Here is a 16,419-nt window from a genome sequence, read left to right on the forward strand (position 1 = left end):
CGTTTGCCATAAATGATGGATTTTTTTTTGTTTTAATAAGAAATTAAATGCAGAGTTTCTAGTTCTATAGCAAAATGTGGACACATACGTACTGACACACCATCATACAGGCAAAATAAGAATGTTCAGTTCCTTCCAGGTTGGACGGTGTAGATTGAATAGCTGCAACACATGAAAGTGATTAAAAGAGGACTGCAAATATAATAACGACAACATGGAGCAGACTACACTATTCAATATAGGAACGCCAGGTTCACTTTAATCAGAGTGCTTGCCATAATGTGGGTGGTCACAGTATGCAGAGAATTGTCAGTGCTTTCTGGAATACAGATTGCAACAGTATAGAAGTAGACAAAGTTCCAAAGATCTCCTAAGTTTTTTTTTTAAGAGTGTTTCACCTTAACTTATTTAGGCTCCTCAATTTTGCCAGTAGTTTTTGTACAAGATAAACTTGGGGAAGGAAACGAACATTTCTGAAATAAACCATATATAAACCAGTTAGCTCTTTCCTCAATCATGAAGGAGGGCTGCTGAAAATTTTTTAATAAGTAACTACTTTTGCCCTTGCAACATTAACAATTTATTTTTTTAGTAAGATCTATAGAATGGTACATGTTTTGTCTTACTGTTTAAAATCTTTTTATTTAAATTCTAAAGTGCAATGAATCTAACAATCAGTCTCTGATTTAAATATTAAGGAACTTATTTTGATTTTACTCTGAAGCTTCATTTAATTAGTTTAGAAAACATTCTAACATTAGTGGGAGGGGATAAAAACGCATGGTTTTACTGTGTGTTTGTGTGTGTATGAGAGAAAAAGAGTATGTAGTGTGTGTACAATCATTGATTTGATTTCAGAATAGTAATACTGTGCAGACCACAGTGATGTGTTAATGTAATGACAAACATTTTAGAATAGGGCTGGGGAACAGAGATTCACATCTGCCAGCTGTGAAAATTCACTGAAGGTCTTTGGTCCAGTCATAATATATCTGCAGGCTTGTTGAGGGATAAATTTTGCAGAGAGACTGAGCTCCTGAAGAAATATGGTCTATAAATCTATAAAATAGAATGAATAAATCAATTACATCTGGTGGCTAATCCCCAGCAGCAGCAGTTGTTGATAGGTTTGCCTGGTTTTGTTCCTAAATCGCTGAATATTTCTTGTCCAAAACAAAACAAAAATCCTGAAATTAAGGGGACTGGAATGGAACCAAATCTGATCAATGGAAGCCTTATCTCTCAAAAATCTAAATAATTGCTCATGAGGTCACTTCAGCTGAATGTAGCTTCATTCATAAGTCTGGCTTCAAAAACTTTTAAATTGCATCCGGACTACAAACCTATGAAATTGTAATTGGCAGAAAGCCATCCTTTCTGTTTCCTCCAGAAATTACTGCTTAAATTAAGAAAACCTATACCATGGTTTTGTCTCTTAAGTATAGGAGAAAAAAGTAAACTAAGAAAGAAAAAAGAAGCAAGAAGAAAAGAGAGAAAGAAGATGGATGACACTCTGGAAATTTTTAAAAATCTTTTCAAGCTAATTATGGTTTAACAGGAACAAAATTTGAAAAGAATTTATTGTTCATTGTTTTGGCAGAAAATCTTAAATTGTTTCAATTTATTTGTGTTGTGGGTTATCAGAAATCTAAATAGGATTCAAAACAAACTCCTCATAAAAAAAATCTGACCATGGAAGGAAAACAATACAGAAAAGTAGTAAGGTTACTTTGTTAGTACTGCTGGAAATTTGAATGGTCGCAAAACAGCAGTTGTTAGGCAAGGACTGCATGTAGGCTAATCAAAAGATGACAAGGAAGTGACTTACTTCCCACATCTTTTGATCCAGGAAAGAATGCAATTGTTTGATTGGCTAAAAGCTCTCCTGCTCATATCCTCTATCTCAGGCATGTCAAACTGCCAGCCCATGGGCCGGATGCATCAAGCCGAAACCGTGCCTACCCCATTGCCGGCAATGGGGAAAAAGTCGCAATAAGTCGCACGACATCATGTGACATCGCAAGTTTGACATGCCTGCTCTATCTGCTGCTTTAGCAGGAGCCTTTTTATTGTGTAGATGCTGCATTGGGTGAAGAACAGTGCCATCCAGAACAATAGATAGAACATCCATGAAGTCATGCAACATCCATGCGTATTATTATCTTTCATTTCATGACATATTGTCCTTCATATAAATTTAATCAGTTTTTTTCCTCAGAATGCCTCTTAACTTGCCTTCAACAGCCACTGAGCAGCTCATACCTGATAGGAACATTCTGCTCAAAAATGTTAAATGAATTTCAGGCAATCTGGTAAAAGATATATAGAAATATGAGTAAAAATTTGACTCTTGGGTATGTCCATATTGCTAAAATAACAATCACCAAAAGAGTGAGTAAGAAAATAGAATTTAATCAACCTAGCTTTCGTCGATAACTCTCAACATCGTCAGGGTTAAAAGGCAAACGCTGAGAGAGAACCTATATATGATCACTAAACGCCTGTTTCCGGCTCCTTTCCTGCACTCTATTGACGAAAGCTAGGTTGATTAAATTCTATTTTCTTACTTTCTTAGTGATCGTTATTTTATTTATTTATTTATTTATTTATTTATTTATATAGCTTCTGACATCGTCAGGGTTAAAAGCAGTCGTTGGGAAGAAGCTTATATGTGATCACAGTCGTTGGGAAGAAGCTTATATGTGATCACTAGATGCCTGCATCCGGCTTCTGGACAGCGTCACTGCTCCCAGCTGATCGAATTGCACTCTAAGTATGTCCCTTTCGTCAGTACATGGCCCTTTCCTGTTTCTATTCCGTGTGCTACTGTGCGCTCCTCCATCATTAATTCTGGGGCTGAGTGGGGCCCTCCCCCATCCCTTCTGGGTGGTAGCTGTCTCTATTCCCCCATTCCCTTGTGCGCCGTTCTCTTTGTCAGGGGGTCTGAGGTGCGGGCCGTTCAGTTCTCTCTTAGTCTCACCACACGCCCCAATTAGGCTCTGGTTGGTCCTCCTCGCCCCTTGCAGTTGCAACTCGGGCGTCTCCCTTCGTTCTGCACCATCCACTCTGCTGTCTCTTCCTACGTGAGTAGTCCTTGCTTGCCCATTGTTCAGTTTGTCATCTCTTTCCTCACATTCACCCGAGACGTTCCTTGTCGCCGCCCTATCAATGGTACTTTGCCATCCAGTTCACTGTTGGTAACCATTCTCTCCGTTCGGCACAGATCCCTTGTACTTGTTTTTTGCGGGAGGATTCCTCTGCCGCAGTTGTGGATGTTCTTTGTTCATGACCCTGTGTTCTCGCATCAAATCATCTGGCAAAATATCTCTCTCCTTTCTGGCGCAATCGAGTTGTCATCGCATGTCTGCCGGCTCTACCCACGGGTAATCTATCTTTGCCATCGCCTCTGGTCTTTACCTCTGCTGGTCTATCATCCGGCTCCCTGGGTCTCACTCTATTATTCTGGGCATCGTCCCCCCACTCCATGTGTGACGTTCCTCCAGGTTGCAACAGGGAATCCTGCAAGTCACATGTTTCCCCTTTCCTCCTCCCTTCATCCCTAATTGATCTCTCAGTCCTCCCCGGATCTTTGTTGTTCCGTATCGGGTTCAACAGCTGTTGGTCGGGACTATTCCGTTGTTGGTCGGGCATTAGGGGAGTGTTCATGGTTCGCGGAGAGCTAGTTAGAGTTTTGTTAGTTCGATCACGTGAGGGATTAGGTGCAACACTCTTCCCTAGGTCACACAGCTTGTGTTTCGGTTCCTTCCAATGATTGGGGTGATGATGATTCATACACCATGTTCTAATGCTTGCTGTGCCGAACAGAGGTCTATGTGGCGATTAACTGAGTCTTTTCCAGAAAACCAGGCTTCTTTTAACAGTCGGCCCCCTAGATAGAATTTGTGCATTGTCAAAGTCGAATTGGTGGTCATGTTCAGCCATATGTGCCCAGACTTGCGAATATTGCTCGTCCCTCTTAATCGCCAATTTATGTTCATGTAGGCGGGTCTTTAACCTTTTTGATGTTTCGCCCACGTAATTGCTCTGGCAATTCTTACAATTAATTTTATACACCACCGCAGATCTCTCTGCAGTGGGAAGTGGGTCTTTGGGGTGCATGACTTTTGATCGCAATGTCTGGCTAGGCTTGTGAGTCACCTTTGTATTGTGGGGGGCCAACAATCTAGCCGTTGCCTTGGAGACATTGCTAATGTATGGCAAAGAGACACGTGTTGTTTGTACCAGAGATCTGCGGTGGTGTATAAAATTAATTGTAAGAATGTCAGCATTCAAAGGATTACCTACAGATTTTTTTCCATTTACCTGACTGAAAAAAAAAAACCCACTTTCAACCTGAAAGAAAGTAAAGAAAAAAAGAAGAAAAGCTGCTGTTGAGGAGAAAGGCCCCACCCTGGGAAATACAAGAAATCCCTAATTTACATCTTTAGAGTTCTGAACAGCACACAATAACAAGAGTATTTATGGAACATAGAGATACCCTTACTCAGGAAAACAACAACTTTTTACACTTGAAATGCTAAAGGGATAAAAGAACCATAGGAAACAAGTCAAACCAACAACTTCAAACATGCCTTTGAAGCTAAATGTTCCATGGACTGCACCAACAGTTCACAAGAGCATAAACACGAACACACATTTAACAATATAAAGCCTTTTGTGCATGTGTGAATTTTGAATGAGCTCTGGAATCTCCATAAGCAAGAAGAAACAAGAGTGCAGGGCATGGAGTACAGTTATGAATAAATTATGACACCAACATAAAAAACTCTTTTAAGAGCCAATTACTATTTATTTCTGAAATGCACTCAAAGTTAAAAATCACAGGAGAACCAACCAGACCTGAACAAGCCATTAACAGATGTTTTTGTGGAAAGGGTAATAATAATTTAACTATTTTGATGATGTCTTACTGAATTTGTGTGTACTCTGCATGCTCTTCTATTCTGTTGATTGCATAGCTGGTGTCTTTGAAGATGAAGACATCATCTACAAAATGCATGTGCGCGCACACACACACTGAATCTCAACAGAAACCAACATTCACCGATGTAGCGAACAAAAGCAGCATGTTCACTCCACATGTTTGCAGGTAATCCTCAACATATGACGACTCATTCAGTAATAATTCAAAATTATGACGACACTGAATGAGGGGAATCTTTCCTGTCAACTTTCCACAAGAAAAATCAAACAGGAAGGCAGCGGGAAATATCGTAAGTTGCTTTTGCAGCTTTTTCTCCCAAGCAGCCGCACTACAGAGTATGAGGTCCCGGGGAATCTTGTATTCCTTAGCAAAGGTCCCATGACCAGCCATACTCCATAATGTGCACCCGCCTGCAGCCCCCATTCGCCCACTTGCAGCCTGTGTTGGCTTTCATGCCTATGGCCCTTGCCAGGCCAGCCATGACTCATGCCAGCCAGCCTGCCTATGGACTCCAACACCAACTACACTTCCTAATGCTTCTGCAGCACGCTCACACATAACTCCTGCATTCCCTATCTAAGACCTCTACATCTTCCTGCTTAACAGGATGGCAACTAGGATAGCTGGGATTGTCGTTGGTAAGCGATACAGTCACATGATGTCACCTTTATGACTATATTGCTTAGAAATGGCAATCCCGGTTCCAGTTGCAGGACTACCTGTACATCATGTATATGAGATTAAGCAAAGGAGTGATGTTACCTCCAGTATTCCACCTGTACCAAGTGACTGGGTTAGTTCTTGCCCCAGCTCCTGCCAACCTAAAGTCTGAAAGCATGCAAATGCAAGTAGATAAATAGGTACCACTTCGGCGGGAAGGTAATTGTTCCATGTGTGCCTTATTTATATTATTTATATTTAACATATAAATAAACACCATTTTCCCCTACTGGATAATAGGTTTTGCTATAGAATTAACACACTATTTATTGATTTTATCTGTTTATCAGATTTGTACATTGTCATTTAACTTTTTGTCACTGTGATGTTCATTCAGTCTTGTTTTAAAAATTCAAACCACATTTAAAAATTGTGCCAGTTTTGACATGTATGCCGCTAGGTGGCAGTAAAACAACTATTCTGTAGAAAATATATACTTAATTTTTAAATACATCTATGAAGTATCTAACCTGCCCAACTAATATTCCACAAAAATATAATAAACAAGAGTTGGATGTTGCTCTTTTCCACTTTTATTTATGTTTTTCTTTTGTACAATATCTTTTTCAAAAAATATTCTCTATTTTTATTCTTTATGCCAAAAAGTATATTAGTCTGAATAACTGAATCAGTTCAAGGCAAGTTTATTACTGAATGTATTTGGACTGGTTTCTTTCAGTAGATTCCTGTATTCTATTAAGTCAAACATGCCTTTTCATATTTTAGATATTGAAGTCATATTATTGTTGCTATAACACGATGTATTCTTTCCCCATTTTCATATAAGATAAAATTAACTTTTGGTGGAATATATTTTAATTATTTCCTCTGTTGACATGTTCCCTCTAGAACTCATTGTGCCATCTGCTATCGTTTTGTGGACTGGGAAATCATGGTACTGATATTAATAAGTTTATTTCAACTCTTGGCTTCACCTCAGTAGATTACTACTCTAAAGTCATTGAAAATGTGAGTATTTTGTATAAGTTGGCAATTCGGCAAAGTGAATATTCATTTACCCCTGATTTTGACACATAGAGAGTAGCTACCATTTTCCTCCAAGTTGTCAGGCATCTACAGTATTGTTAGTTGTCTCTAATTCTCATGAATAACAAATTACTTGTTTCTACCAGTTCACAAAATGGAGGAATGTGACTGTTTTGACTTACAGCATAAAAGATCAGCCAGCAGATCCTATTTAGCAAAGAGCTGATTTGCTAAACATGATTGATAATAGCTGTCTCTTTGTAAAGAATATAATGGGAATGATTGTAGAGCAAGTTCTTTATTTCCACTCCAGTTTTTCTTGCCTAGAGGGTAATTTCTGTGGCCAAAATGAGAAAGACCAAGACAAAGCAATGGATGGAGCTAGAATGAAAACTAAATTGGATTTAACATGTTTTTAAACCATGCACAATTCTCCTTTTTTCTATATATAGTTAGCTTTTTATTATACTTGTTTACTGGTGAACCAATTAAATATGTAAATGCTGAAGATTGATATAGTCCATCATATCAAATATACTCTATTATTACTTGATTAATAGTCATAATAGTTATTAATAATGAAATTAGATGTAAATATTACATCTAGGACCTAATGACAAAAACCTGGAATGGATATCTTTATAGGACACTGTTAGAACTAGAATTTAAACAGAGAAAGCAAAAGGTAATTTTCATTCTTAGAAGGAAAAGCTATTTTGAATTGTTTCTTTGTCATAAAGTAAATTTGGAGAAATTATTTTCTCATCTTTCAGGCCTTAACAAATAGATTATTCATTTACCTGGAAGCACAAATTCAACAGGGAGAAAATATCGCTGATGTAATCATTACTGTATGGTTTTTGATATTATTTTAAGTTGATAATTATATTTATTTAACAGATAGTCTCATCGTTAGTGACGGAACTCAGCAGAACCCAAGTTAATGGATTTAATGGTAAACAAACGTAGGTATTATTATTAATAGAACTTTATATAAGTAACTAGTGCAAATAAAGTTCTATGGAAAGATACTTAAGACTGAAACTTATTAACATTACATAGACATATACGAAACCATGCGTAAGCATGGTTTTATTTATTTATAGAAATTATACATGTTACAAATAATATAAAAACAGCTCGAAGAAAGTCCTCAAATTGCTTTGTGGTCCTAATTTTTCACCAATTTTAACATTGAAAGGGCAGATAAAATTTGTCATCCATTGGACTTTCTCTCCTGGTTTCAGGTGGGTTGTCTGCCTTGATTTTTTTTAAAGGTAGTAGTACCTATGATGGGATGACCAGGACCCATTCTTAATATTTTTAGAGTTGGTGATGCTATAGTACATATAGCCAGGAATTTTTGAAGAATTTCAATAGTTTTTTGACAGCAAAGACATCCATGGTGGGAGCAAAAAAGATCAAGATGTGGTTGCAGTCCATAGACTGAAGCCCTAACCCTTTTCTGCAAGCATTGATTGCCATATTAACTCTTCCCCCTCTTCACAGACACTAATGTTAAATACTTATTTTTAAAGTAATATTAATATTAATGTTGAGTGTTTACTCAGCTAAAAATTGAAGTTTTCAGCAACTATAATCAAAAGTGGCTTGGAGACTTGGGTTGTCATGTTTGCCATATAGAAATACCTAATGCTTCCAGATATATTGGACTAAAATTCTTAATTCCCCCCGCCCCATTATGAATGTTTCTAGTTACAGCAGGGAAAGAATGAAGTTTAAAGCTCACTGCTAAAAAACTTTATTGCAGTCATGAAGCAGCCTAAGTGAATTGGTATTCAAATACTGAAAACTAAATTGACACTATCAAGCTAAGTAAGAAAGGTGCATATAAACAAAGCATTTTGGCTAAAATACTATTAAATAAAAAAAAAACTAGGATGCTTGCTCAGGCTACACATGTATGACAAAACAGAAAAGAGATTAAAATGAGCAATACTAGTAATATAAACTTTAAAACAGCAACAAATATAAAAAATACTGATAGATAAAAAAATAAAATCATCCCAAAGGGATTTCAGGATTATAAATTTCTCTTACAGACTTTTGTCATACACAATAGTTGACATGGCATCTACATACCAAAGTATAAAAAAAGAAGTTAAAAAGTAACCAACGGTTAATGCTGAGCCTAAGCCAAATCTGTCTCTCTATCCTCAGGCAAGTTCATTTGTTTTTAGTTAGTCTGCCTGATTTTACACACTGCCACACAAAATCTGGCAGCCTTGTGAAGAGCTTAGTACATAGGCAGGTTATGTGCTGTAAGTTTGCCATTTTGTAAACAGAACTTCTTGACAATGTGTATTTAATGAACAATTTAATCTTTTTTAAAAAAATTAAATGTATATACTGCCCAGCTCCCAGTTAAAAGTTTCTTCTATGTAAGAGGTCTGATTTTGTTTCTACAGCATGTCTTGTCGAGTAACATCCATGTCTCTTCTCTGTGTACCTCTTATAACTCTGCCTGATATAAAACCACTTATTGAAGCTCTCCTTAACTATCGTGATCATGGACCACAAGAAGTGCTTCACTCTCAGTTTTTAGAAGTAGTGAATGAGGCTATACTACGGTAAGTAGGCTCCAAAATAAGAAGCTTTTCTTGTCTACGAACAAAAATGCTAATTCAGTAACCCTATTTGTTGAAAATTAATTTTATATATCTGTGCTGGGCTAAGAATTTATTAGGATCTATTAATAGTTTATGGATAGGTTCTCAGACATGGTTTTGCTTATTTTTTTCATAAACTATCTTGATTATTCCTTTATTTGATGAGCTTTTGTGCATTCTGCATAATTTTTTTTTTATTGAAAAGTTTTATAAAAGTTACAATATACACCCCAAAACCCACCCACCCTAAAAAAAAACCCCTCTCTCCCCCACTTCCCAGAGCTGAGTACAGGGTAACAAATATAATAATCATAATCTAACTAACATTAACCAACTATATAAATAACCAAGTCCATAATGCGCTTTAACTCCCCTTTAACATAAAAATAAACAAATTAAAAATAAACATAATAATATAAACAAGTTAATATCCTAATTCTTGAACAATACGCATTCTGCATAATTGATGCAAATGTTGGAAATCTATTTCTACAGATGGATTTCATTTTGTAAATTGAGAAAGAATGTGTTTTATTTGTGAAATAACTTGTGTGCCACTGCTATGATGTTTTTTGTAATGATGAATCAGATGATACTTTTGAAAAATGTTAGCCTAACATAAAATATTAGTCTCATCTATATATTCAGTAGAGATAAATGCCTTTTGGCCACTTATAGAAATATGCTGAAAGTGTTTTCTTTTTCCAGGAAAGAGTAGAAATCTCTATATCACAATACAATAAATAACAAATTCACATTTTATTTTAGATTTTGTTCAGAGTTAAATGGAGTTATTGTTTTGCACACCCATATTTTAAGGGAAGTCTTCTTCAATCTAGGATATTCCAATGTGTTAAACTAAACGTAGCATTACCACCAGCCAGTGTGATCAGTGACCCCACTGCTTGGGGATGAGGGAAGCAATTATCAAATATGTTTGGAGGACACCATGATTATTTGCTACTGCTCTAAAATGATCAGTCCCTCCTGCTGTTTCTCTTCCACAACCTTTCTGTTTGGTTAATAGGATGTACTGGAAAAAAAGGATAGAGTCTCTAATGGAGATGCCTACAAGCAAAAGTCAATGGGGAAGCCAGATTCATTTAACAACCATGTTACAATTGCTCTCGACTTACAACCACAATTGAGCCCCCAATTTCTGTTGCTAAGTGAGACAGTTGAGTGAGTGAGACAGTGAGTTTTGCCCCATTTTATGACCTTTCTTATTACAGTCGTTGAATGAATCACTGCAATTGTTAAGTTAGTAACCTGGCTGTTAAGTGAATCTGGCTTCCCCATTGACTTTGCTTATCAGAAGTTCACAAAAGGTGATCACAGGACTCTGGGACACTGCAACCATCATAAATATGAACCAGTTGCCAAGCGTCTGAATTTTGATCACTTGACCACAACTTGATTGCAATGGTCGTAAGTGTGAAAAAAAGGTTTTAAATCACTTTTCACAGTGCTATCACTAAATGATGGTTGTAAGTCAAGAACTAACTGCAGTGATTCACTTAACAACTATAGCAAGAAAGGTTTATTTTTTACACACACACACACACACACACACACACTATGGATAAAAATATTTGACGTCAGTGTGTTGCTTGGTGACATAATACTTGTATTTTTGTATGCAGATGATGCCTTGTTGACTTAGAACCCAAATGTGTGCTTTGCATAACATTTCATACCTTGAAAGGGATTACTGTAGCATGATGGTTATGTATGTGTATATATATATATATATATATATATATATATATATATATATATATATATATATATAATCTTTTGGGAAAGTGTAGCATACACACATTAGATCATATACCATGCTAAATTGGGGGAAATCAAAACCCTAAATATGGAGAAATAAACTGTACCCAATACAGGTAGCCCTTGACTTACAACAGTTCATTTAGTGCAGTGGTTCTCAACCTTTCTAATGTCGCGACCCCATAATACAGTTCCCCATGTTGTGGTGACCCCCAACCACTTATACATCACCGGGTGCCAGGGGCGTGGTCAAAGAAAAGGGGAAAAAATGGCGGACAGCCTTGTTTGGTGACCCCCGTGAAATGGTCGTTCGACCCCAAATGGGGTCCCGACCCACAGGTTGAGAACCACTGATTTAGTGATCGTTCAAAGATACAACAGCACTGAATGACCATTTTTCACAGTTACGACCTTTGCAGCATCCCCTTAATCATGTGATCAGAATTCAGATGTTTGGCAATTGGTTCATATTTATGACCGTTGCTCTGTCCAAAGATCATGTGATCATCTTTTATGACCTAATGAGCAAAGTCAATGGGGAAACCAGATTCACTTAACAACTGTGGCAAGAAAGGTCATAAAATGGCACAAAACTCACTTAACAAATGTCTTAACAACAGAAATTTTGGTCTCCATCGTGATCATAAGTCGAGGACTACCTGTAGTAATATAGAGGAAGGGAAAACAAAAATGACTTTGCCAGATAATGAGCAGGAAAAGGTCATGGGGAAAAAAGCTAGCAGTTTGCAGTAGTTACTCAAGTTTTAATAGTGTGATATTAATTCTGTAGAGAAAGAATGGATAGATTTTGGAGCATTGGTATTTCTTTTGTTCCATAGTAAAAAAAAAATGCAGAGAACTTATTTCTGGCCATACTTTGATTTTTTTACCAAGCAAAGTTTCCATTGTACTAATTGCTTAGTTCTTTGGTATGAATTTCATCTTTGTTTTGAAATGCTGAGAAACAAACTGTGCCATTGTTTTCTTAAAGATTGATATTTTCAAAGGTGATTAAAATAAAGTGATGGGAAGTCCAGTGACTGCATAAATTGTATTCCAAAGCACCATATCCTCCCAATTTGGAATGAAGTTCAAAAATATCACTTGTAGCAAGGGACACTAAAAGAACATTTCTCTTTGGAAACAGATAAAAATAGGGAGAAAGGCAAGAATTGCACAATACTTTAGTGAAATATATACAGAAATATCAACTCCTTTTTTTAATACAGGAAAAATATCTCCTTATCTGAAACTGCTGTTCTGCAACTATGGCTTCGTCACCTTCCTAGTCTAGAGAAGGCAATACTACGAAATATTGAACAATTAATATCAAGTCAATCAAGGTCAATGGAAGAGATGGCATGTGTGATAAAAGATTCTTTATTGGTGAGTATAGTGTGCTGCAAGTATTGGAAACTCAACACATGTGGGCTCTAGAGCAGCAGCCCCCAACCTTTTGGGCACCAGAGACCGGTTCCATGGAGAGAGGTTTTTCCACCCACCTGAGGGGCCGTGGTTTCGCATGCTGTCTGCATCCCACAGATGGGGCTTTGCTTCTTTGCACAGACTGGTTCTGGCATGCCGCAGCCCAGTGTCAGTCCACGGACTGGGGGTTGGGGACCTCTGCTCTAGAGCACCTACCACCTCTCCAGTCAATGCTGCAGTCTCCCATTATTATAACTTCAACTTCCTTGTGTTCAAAAGGCACTGAGGTATTTCACAGATTCACAAATACTCTTATCTTTAGGTGCAAACCATCCAGACATTTGCATCTCCTCTCCAGTTTTGTTGATCAATTTACATAAAATCCAGTGAGCCATGCTATTGAACATTATGGCAATTTTAATCTGGGGATGCATTTATTATTGGTAAAGGTGGCAGGATACAATTCTCAATTGATTCTTATTACAAATCTTAAGAACCGAATGTCACTGTAAGTAAATCTTACAATAAACTTTAACAGAGAAAGGAAAACTCAAATTCTGACTGGCTAATTCTAGAATTTAGTAGATTTTGAGAGGCAGACACCAAAATCCGGTTCATCCAATTAAAGGAAAACATGAAAAGGAGAGTGGATTGGAAGTAAGTAAGGAATCTCTTATACTTTCCCAGGAAATTGATCTCTACCTTCTTTCCCTTCTAGTTGCTTTCCAATTTCCAACTACCCCTCCCCCCAAAAAAAAAGTAAATGGAGGAAGACAGATTAATCAGGCTGGTTTTTTCTTATCAAAATTATTCTTGCTAACAGTTTAATAAACAGTTAAGTTGCCAAATGCTCTTTTACTTGAGTGCTCAAAATGTACTATATGTGCTAAGCCAATCATAAAACTTCCTTGGGAGAAAAAACACAATTCTGCATGCAGTGCAAAAAGCATTATAAACAAAAAACTTTATAACATCAAAGCAACTAGATTATCCTAAGCTCAGGTAGCTTTTCCATTCTCCCTTAGTCCCTAAATACATATTTGAAAAATGATGCTTATAAAAAATTGTTAAATATTAAACATCAGGATTTGCCTCTTATATCTGGTGACAGTCTACAGGAGGGAAGGACACATTTTAAAATAAAATTTCATTGTATAACTAAAGCAGTGAATATGATAAATTGTTGTAAACATGTCCAGAAAGACAGAATAAAGGGTTTTGAAAAGTTTCTGTATTCTAAAATGAGAACATGACATTATATGTTGCTATATGTTTGCTATATGATGAGTTTAACAGTTGAATTAATTTTATATAGGTATTTGTATATGTAATATATCTTTTTTAGTTAATTAATTGGGAGGTTATTACTTTTAACTTTTTAAATGACTATAACGTATTTAGGATTTGCTTTTCACTATTTAATCACTAATGTGTTTTCTTTTTGTTTTTCATTTTAACAAATAATGTAAAACAAAAAAACACAAAGGGCAAAGCTTATAATTGAAGTTAAAATGATTTAATAGAAAACATGACTAAGTCAATAGTTGATACTATGTAAATGATTTAGAATATATCTTCATTAAGTTGCTATGTAAGTGATATAGCAAATGTTATTCCTTCCTGTTTTACAAGATGCCACATTGAACTGTATTTCAAAGCAACAACTTTTCAAATCTATTCTTGATAATGAAACATTGCTAAGTTTTATTATGGAAGAAATATAATACGCAACACTTTTAAGCTAGGGTTCTACATATAATTAAAGTGTGATGGTCTAGTAACTTCTGGTTTATATTGTGTGCTACTCTTATGTTTCCATCCTTTTGGAAAGAGTGAAACTGATAATGAAAATTCTCTAGTTACCACGAATTGCAAAAACTAATGATAGGTGTCACATCTATTGCACATAGAACAACTAACCTATAAATATTAATTTTCCTTTGAGGAGTTGGTCACACTAAATCTTTCAAATGATTGACAGTGGACACCTGAAATAGTCGTTCATTCACTGTACATTATGTTAATATCTTTTGCCAACAACTAGGGAAAGGATGCGATTTTGTGCATGATGTTGTCAGTGAATAGTTAATTTGATGTGTCAGCCATTCACACAGATGCCTATTCATCAGGATCGTGCCTATAACTGAATTGGGAATTCAAAAAAATGTTCTTCTAAACCCACAGTTCTTTTTTGTATGATTATGTTGGGTAAGTCTATTGGCCATGTTTTGTAGCTACTGGGCTGACTTTGCAATAACAACTCTTAGGCCAGTGGTGGCAAACCTATGGCACGCGTACCAGAGGCGGCACTCAGTGCCCTCTCTGTGGACACGTGCGCCATGCCCCAGAGTTGGCAACCGTCCCTCTTCAACTAGCCGCCTGCTAACTTACCAAGGTCCCACATGGCCGGATGCATCCCAGCACCCATGCGCTCGCTGGCCTCTGTATGCAAGGGCTGATGGTGTCAGGCAGCAGCCGCCCTGGCCCCTGCCTCGCTTTGCCCTGTGACAATGGCACCCCTGCCCTGCCTCTCCTTGCCTCACCCCGCAGGATGAGCCTCCTGCCCATCGCCCCCACCTGCCAGAGACCCCCTGGATCTCCCCCAACCCTGCCCGGCTCCCATAGGCATCCCTCCACATGAGCAAAATAAAGGTGACCATACCCACCTTGGCTACATCCACCCAATCTGCCATGACCACCACAACCATGCCCTCCCAGTGGGCCATAAATGGGTTTGGGGTTGCAGTTTGGGCACTCGGTCTCTAAAAGATTTGCCATCACTGTCCTAGGCTGCATTAACAGAGGCATAGAATCAAGATCATGTTTAGTATTAATACCAGTCTATAATGCTTTGGTAAGAACACACCTGGAATATTGCATCCAGTTTTGGTAGCCAGGATATAAAAAATATGTTGAGATTCTAGTAAGAGTGCAAAGAACAATAAAGATGATTAGGGGACTGGAGGCTAAAACATACGAAGAACAGTTGCAGGAATTGGGTATGTCTGGTTTAATGAAAAGAAGGACTAGGGATGACATGATGACAGTGTTCCAATATCTAAGGGGCTTCCACAAAGAAGAGATCAAAGCATTCTCCAAAGCACATGAAAGCAGGACAAGAAGCAATGGATGGAAACTAACCAAAGAGAAAAGCAACCTAGAACTAAGGAGAAATTTCATGACAGTTTGAAGAATTAATCAGTGGAACAACTTGCCTCCAGAAGTTGTGGGGTTTTAAAGAAGAGATCTGAAATGTTGCAGGGGATTGGACTAGAAGTCCTCCAAGGTCCCTTCTAGCTCTGTTATTCTATTATTTTGTCATTCTGATATTCTGATATCAGGAAAGATTTCTTCCTATTTTCTTAATCTTCAGCAGAAAGTAGCTATTGGGAAATGAGCTCAGAGCCTGGCCCTTTCTTCACATTGCAGCCTTTATTACAACTACTGCTTCATCTCTAATTGATTAATCATTCACTAATTGATTCCTAATAATAATAATAATATCAGTAAAGAATTCCAAAGATGGTACAATTCATATTTGTCAGCTTTTTTTCTCTCAAGTTGCAATTTCTAAATCTTAATTTTTCTCAAACCTTAGGGAACAGGAGATAACGGTGTTTGGTGAACCAGATATAGCCCTTTCGTACTTAAAAGGCAGAAATTAACTGAGAAATCAAGCTAAAAACTAGCTCAGTAGTTATGTGTGGGCCTAAGACAGTGATGGTGAACCTTTTAGAGACCGAGTGCCCAAACTGCAACCCAAAACCCACTTATGCATCGTCGGGTGCCAGGTGGGTTCGGCCCATTGGCTGGGGGTGGCCAGTTGGGTGGGCATGGCCAATTGGATGGGCATGGCTGCAGTGGTAACAGCAGACTGGATGGGACTAAAAGGTTCAATCAATCAATTCCAACTTTACAAGAACTTTTTTTCCC

The 16,419-nt window shown here is 37.4% G+C and overlaps 1 protein-coding gene across 3 annotated transcripts in view; it reads left to right on the forward strand.

The window, feature by feature from the left end:
* FANCC (FA complementation group C) overlaps nt 1-16,419 on the forward strand; it is a 68,822-nt gene that overhangs the window by 27,594 nt on the left and 24,809 nt on the right. For all 3 annotated transcript variants that reach the window (XM_039343878.1, XM_039343877.1, XM_039343879.1), the window contains exons 5-8: nt 6,515-6,634; nt 7,553-7,617; nt 9,082-9,243; nt 12,291-12,447. In XM_039343878.1, the coding sequence (XP_039199812.1) occupies nt 6,515-6,634; nt 7,553-7,617; nt 9,082-9,243; nt 12,291-12,447 (504 nt within the window). The remainder of the gene's footprint in view (nt 1-6,514; nt 6,635-7,552; nt 7,618-9,081; nt 9,244-12,290; nt 12,448-16,419) is intronic.

This window comes from Crotalus tigris, unplaced genomic scaffold (assembly GCF_016545835.1).
Source record: "Crotalus tigris isolate CLP2741 ecotype Arizona unplaced genomic scaffold, ASM1654583v1 scf7180000017881.257975618366:2651188, whole genome shotgun sequence".
NCBI classification, from domain to species: Eukaryota; Metazoa; Chordata; class Lepidosauria; order Squamata; family Viperidae; genus Crotalus; species Crotalus tigris.